This window comes from Triticum urartu, unplaced genomic scaffold (genome assembly GCF_003073215.2).
Source record: "Triticum urartu cultivar G1812 unplaced genomic scaffold, Tu2.1 TuUngrouped_contig_6469, whole genome shotgun sequence".
Taxonomy (NCBI): Eukaryota; Viridiplantae; Streptophyta; class Magnoliopsida; order Poales; family Poaceae; genus Triticum; species Triticum urartu.
Genome location: NW_024117233.1, coordinates 3,291 through 9,313, shown reverse-complemented (window position 1 = coordinate 9,313; position 6,023 = coordinate 3,291). Strand labels below are relative to the sequence as shown.

At 40.1% G+C, this 6,023-nt stretch overlaps 1 protein-coding gene across 1 annotated transcript; it reads left to right on the top strand.

The window, feature by feature from the left end:
• The first annotated feature begins 1,320 nt into the window (after window positions 1-1,320).
• On the top strand, window positions 1,321-4,549 carry LOC125530660 (MLO-like protein 1). The gene is made up of 13 exons (XM_048695048.1): window positions 1,321-1,498; window positions 1,596-1,874; window positions 2,045-2,161; window positions 2,259-2,310; window positions 2,418-2,509; window positions 2,604-2,678; window positions 2,759-2,847; window positions 2,972-3,021; window positions 3,171-3,211; window positions 3,400-3,609; window positions 3,771-3,838; window positions 3,916-3,976; window positions 4,188-4,549. Exons 1-13 carry the CDS (start codon window positions 1,373-1,375, stop codon window positions 4,389-4,391), a joined length of 1,464 nt encoding a protein of 487 aa, XP_048551005.1. The 5' UTR covers window positions 1,321-1,372; the 3' UTR covers window positions 4,392-4,549.
• Window positions 4,550-6,023: the final 1,474 nt, after the last annotated feature.

Below are 6,023 nucleotides of genomic sequence, written 5' to 3'. Positions count from 1 at the left end.
GCGCCTTGCTGGTGTGCCAGCGGAAGTAAGCACCTGCACCACCATGCCACGGGGCCAATTCGTTTTTCTCGGATCAGGTGGTTTGCGCTCAGGCCCATCCCTCAGCAAACTGCCTAATAAATTAAACACTTCCCCTGAAGCAAATATAGATATTTAATGCAAATTATTTTGCACTTTGTGTAATCTTGAACAAATTAGTAGCATATTCGTGCACATAATGACCACAATGTTATACGCTTACATATGTGTTCATACTTCATACATCTAAAATATATCTTCGTGGGGCTTTGTTGTCTAAATCACAGCCGAGTCAATAGACTGCACTAGCTAGGTCAGGACCTGCACCTTGCCCACAGGACAGGACTGGACGCATGTGCATTTGAAAACCAAAGGCTTCAGACTTCCACCCCCAACGATTGACCGCCGCGTCCTGCGGCAACTTTGATTTCGTAGACGCCGCGTCGCAGATTGAAATGTTTCTTCTTTTGTGAAAAGCTAGATACTCCAATGGTGCCTTTACTTTCAGAGAAGCTAAAATAATACCACTACCCTACCCGGTCAACAAAAGAAGAAGCTAATCAACACCATTTTTTTGTGTTCCTCGCAAAACACACACACACACACACACACACACACACCATTTTTTTTTGTGCTGAAACTTCCAAGACCTCCGACCTGCTTGTGTGACGAAAGTGAGAGGGAGCACCTGGGCTAGGTCTTGAGTTCCTTTAAAACTATTTTTAAGAAAGAAAAACTAGAGTTACGACTATAAATTTGAAAATTTCGGATATATGACCTCTTCCTTGTTTAGCGGCAACGGAAAGTGACTCATTGTAGACAGCAAAGTTACCAAAAGCCACACTACAAAAACTGAATTTCGGCAACAAATTAACCAACAACAAAGACTAAATTCAATCAAAATTATCAAATCCGATTAGACAGTTGGGAACATCATACGAAACCGGCCTGTTGGCATGTATCCCCTTTTTCCGTTTTGTGCCTCCTTTCTAAAAAAACATCATACAAAACAACCCAGACTAACTAGTTTTTAATGAGTTTCCAGTTCGTTAATAGTAGTGTGGTAGACCGAAAATTGTAATGTGATGAAGAAACGAAATAGAAGAGCACTCTATAAATATAATTGTAATTGATCACATGGGACATGTCAGTGGAATAATAGCACTAGTATTCAGGAAGGTAACAGGTTGTTTCTTGTTTTCTGGTGTGCAGCTTGGAATATGATTGCTCTGATCGTGCCAAGTCAAATATGACCATGTAAGTAAATCAGTCTCTATCTATAAATTGATCAAGAACAGGTCTTGCCTGTCACTCCATTCTTACGACAAGGTGTTCTTGACCAGTTTGGGACGCCATGGCCGGCGGAGGAGGGAAAGCCAAGCCGCTCGAGTTCACGCCGACATGGATCGTGGCGTCGGTCTGCTCCGTCATAGTCATCATCTCCTTGCTCTTCGAGCGCTTGCTCCACCGCCTAGGCAAGGTACGTGCTTGCGTGCCCCCACCATGAGAGAGAGACACACATCGAGTCCAAGCGACCATCAGCTGAACAGCTTCTGGGCACGCGCGTTTCCATGCAGAGGCTGATGAGGAGCCGCAAGAAGCCGCTGTACGAGGCCCTGCTCAAGGTGAAGGAGGAGCTGATGCTGCTGGGGTTCATCTCGCTGCTGCTCACCGTGTTCCAGGGCCCCATGGGGAAGCTCTGCGTCAGCCCGGGCACCATGCACCACCTGCTGCCCTGCAAGCCGCCGCCGCACAAGACGGACCACCTCGGCGGCGCCGTGTTCACCGGCGTGATGGGTGGGGCGAGGCGCCTCCTGGCTGGAGGAGCCTCCTCCGACGAATACTGCCTCAAGAAGGTACAACTGAATTGGTGCTTGATTTTGTCTATGATACTATGCTTTTCCTTTTTTTTTTCTCTCGTCTTTGTCGATCGAAAACTCTGGTATATTGTTACTACTTTAACTATTTGACCCGTTCCACGATATTCTTATCCAGTGATTCATTTGACGCCATTTGACATATGCAGGGCAAAGTTCCACTACTTTCATCTGAAGCTATTCATCAGTTACACATATTTATCTTCGTGTTGGCAGTCACTCATTTCGTTCTCAGTGCTATTACAGTCCTTCTAGGAATTGCACAGGTACATAGTACTAACTAAAAGTCCAACTAGAGGTTTGTTAGTAACGCGTAATTAGTGTATCATGATTGTCCTAATTACCATGTTAATTGTTGTTCAGACAAGAAATTGGCGACATTGGGAGGCCAAGATCCAAGAAAATGATGGTGGTGGTATGTTGCAAACACTTCCCTAGTTTAGCTAACGATGACTTCACAAGTTTTGTTCAATATAAAGTTGTGTTATATTCTGCTTATGAATGTTGGGTCCTAACTTGCAGCACCTAAAATGATCAAGCATGTTCAAGAATTCAAATTTATTCAAGACCACTTTAAAGGTCATAGAAAACGGTCGAGGATATTTGGTTGGATGGTATGTTTTTTTTCTTATGTCTTAAGTATCGAAACAAAATGCATTTGTTATTTACTTTGGAATTGGGGTATAAGACAACTCATCATCTTTTTAGCGCTCCTTCTTCAAACAATTCTATGGATCAGTCACTGGTGAGGACTACACAACAATGAGACTTGGTTTCATCATGGTAACCAACCTACATTTTCTAGTAAATACTGCTAGTGGAATCGAAGAAATTTATATATAAGCTTCATTCCTTTTTCACAGAAACACTGTAAGGGGACACCAAAATTCAACTTTTATAGTTACATGATTAGAGCTTTGGAGTTTGATTTTAAGAAGGTTGTCGGTATCAGGTAAATGTTCAATGCCATTGTTACAAAATATGCGACCTACTTTTTTTCTAAATCATTTGCGATGTCTATATCAATTACCAATAGAGAAAAATATCGAATTGATCTCCATGTTATGCTTATGTAGTTGGTACCTTTGGGCCATGCTGATGATATTCCTACTATTGAATGTTCAAGGTATGTATCACTAAAGGCCATAAGTACTTACATAACTCTTATTGAGTTAAACTCTCGCAAAATATTTTTATAAAATTTTATTTGGTTACATTCACTAGACAATATTTTTATGTGAAAAATAACTCCACTCTTGTTTATCGACATTGTAGGGTGGTATGTCTACATTTGGATAACCTTGGTTCCATTCATTGTAAGTAAACATGATTTACTATCTATAGAAAAATACATAAAAGGAACTTCCGCTGCATGTATGCTTGTTTTAAGGACTAAATAATAATTATATGCCTTCATATAACTTCCACAACGACCTTTCAAACTACGGATGATCCAATAAAGGGGCAGGGTCATGACATCAACTTATGTATTTGTTTTTGGCAGATGCTACTTGTGGTAGGAAGTAAGATGGAGCACATCATTACGGAATTGGCTTATGAGGTTGCCCAGAAGCATACAGCTATTCGAGGAGATTTAGTAGTTGCCCCTTCAGATGACTTCTTCTGGTTCCACCGGCCTAAATTAGTCCTTCTGTTGATCCACGTCGTCCTGTTTCAAAATGCATTTGAAATTGCATTTTTCTTCTGGCTCTTGGTAAGAACAATAAATAATCTAGTTGTACTCGACCAAATTTACTTGAAGTATTAGAGAGTGTCATAACCTTCAAACAGATTATAAGTTTAGGATTTGCTAGTTCCAAATTGGAATCTAATAAACGAAAGTAAAACTAACTCTGGCATTTATCAACCTTGCAGGTGACATACGGTTTTAAATCATGCATCATGGGGAAACCAACATATGTTATTACTCGAATTGTCATAAGGTACATAGAAATCACAATAATAGCAATACTGTGTTGAGAAATCTTGAGAACATACTCATCACTTTTCCTTCTTTCAGCGTAATCTGCCAACTCCTTTGTGGTTACAGCACCCTACCACTATACGCTATCGTCTCTCATGTGAGTTCAATTCATAAACTTGATAAAATTGTAGTTTTGTTGGGATTTAATGCTTCTTTTTTCTTGAAATTTACCTATAAGTAGCCATTCTTGAGCAACACAAAGCTTGCTTTCACAAATAGATACCATTGTAAAGGTTTTTATTGACATGGTAAGAAAAATATTTCTTATCGATCGTTTTATTCTGATTTAGTCTCATCGTTTTGTGTAGATGGGTACTTCTTTCAAGAAGACTATATTTGATGACAATGTGACTGAAGGCCTTGTCAACTGGGCTGAAAAGGCTCGGAGGCGCACAAGAAACCCAAATAAAATTACTACAGAGCCAATTGACGAGGCAAATGGTGGCGCAGTTCAAATGACAAATACACATGCCAACTCATCAGTGGAGCAAGGGACCGCTAGGCTATTATAATTGTGTACATTGATTGCTTTACAAAGGGTCATATAGTAACAATTTCGACAATTGTAAATATATATGTTTTAGAGGCCAAAAATATCTTTTGATAATGCTAGTTATTTATGTGTTCAAGACATTATTAATTCTTCCTAACAAACTGCTCACCTTCTCTACCCCTCCCTCAGCAAACCTTCTCTACGTGACTTGTCCAAAATTTCAAATACATGCCCTATTAACTAATGTTGCATAGTAAAATGGCACGGTTTTTCCAGCTCATTGAATGAATGACAAATGATGCACTTGAACAAACAATAGGTGTTACATAAATGATTCAATTACGGCGAAGTAGTAGAAATAACTTATAGAAGTTTTGCCAAGCACAAAATCATAAATGTTAGAGTTATATTTATGATGGCTTTTGGCTTTCTGTATTTTGGCCTTTGCTCTCCCACTTGTACTTGTATATATGATGGGTTTAGCCTCCTGATAATACTAAGTCGCATATTCATAACATGGTATCAGTGCTATGGTTTAGATCTTCCTCCGGACGACACAAATTGTCTTATGATCGATTTTTTTGGTCTGATTCTCCTCTTTCTCCTATTGTATTCATCTTATTTCTCCAAGTCCGATCGAGTACCAAATTGGTTTTGTTGTCCAGATCGCCAAATCCCTCCTGTTCGCCTGCAGCTGCTCTGCGGCCGTTGCTCCCTTACGGTCGCCCATCACCGCCTCCAATCCCGGCAGACACCGACATCTCCAGGTTTTCGCCAGCCGCCGCCATTTGCCACCTGCGTCCTCCGCCAGCTCTGTTTCTTCAGCTTTTGTCATTCGCATCATCCAATTGGTCCTCCCCATTCTCAGTTGCTCGAACTCTACACCCTACCTCTTAATTAGCTTCATCCTCCAAGCCGGTCACCCATTGAATCTTCGTGTTTTTGACACGCCACATCATGTCCGTCATGGCTGCTTATGCATGTAACTATATCTTCATTAGTTAGGTTATAATAATTAGAAGCATATGCATGTGTGTTTGCCCAAGACAAAGTTTATGAAGTCTAAGTTTTTTTACACTAATAAAGCTATCAATTTGTTTTTCTGTTTTATGAGTCTCATTTTTAATGCTCCCCATCATATGTTTAGATTTCAAGGTGTAATTTTCAACTAATAATTTGTTTTTATTTTTAAATTTCTTTCATTTTCTTTATCTTTATCTTTTTTATATAAACTTTACACGCACATACTATATCTATACAAAATTAGAATGATATCTTCTAGATTGTCTCATCCTTCCTTCTCTTTCTTCTCTCACACTCACAATTATCATTTGTTTTCACACATCCTCTTAGAGCATCTACAGCCAGGCGCCTCAAACGACTAAGCGGCCCGGTCTATGACCGATAAAAAAAAGCGACCCTGAGGGGATATGGACTGACGGAACTTGATGAAATAATTAAAAAAAGAGCCAAGTAGCCATCAACGGGATACGGAGTGTGACTATGAATCTTCCCTACGTATAAGCAAAAAATATAAAGAGCAAATGTTTAGCGAGTCTCGTGAGCCGAAACTCGGCAAAGAAAGACCGTTGTCACGGTTACGTCGCTTGCTCTATAGCCGGGCCCACCTCTCAGACTTTACCGAGTTTTT

What these genes read in the sequence shown, in the direction of transcription:
- LOC125530660 (XM_048695048.1), top strand. Translation starts at nt 1,373, where the DNA reads ATGGCCGGCGGAGGAGGGAAAGCCAAGCCGCTCGAGTTCACGCCGACA. An exon ending in TAACCTTGGTTCCATTCATT is followed by an intron (nt 3,212 to 3,399) that starts GTAAGTAAACAT and finishes TGTTTTTGGCAG; the next exon opens with ATGCTACTTGTGGTAGGAAG. An exon ending in CATTTTTCTTCTGGCTCTTG is followed by an intron (nt 3,610 to 3,770) that starts GTAAGAACAATA and finishes TCAACCTTGCAG; the next exon opens with GTGACATACGGTTTTAAATC.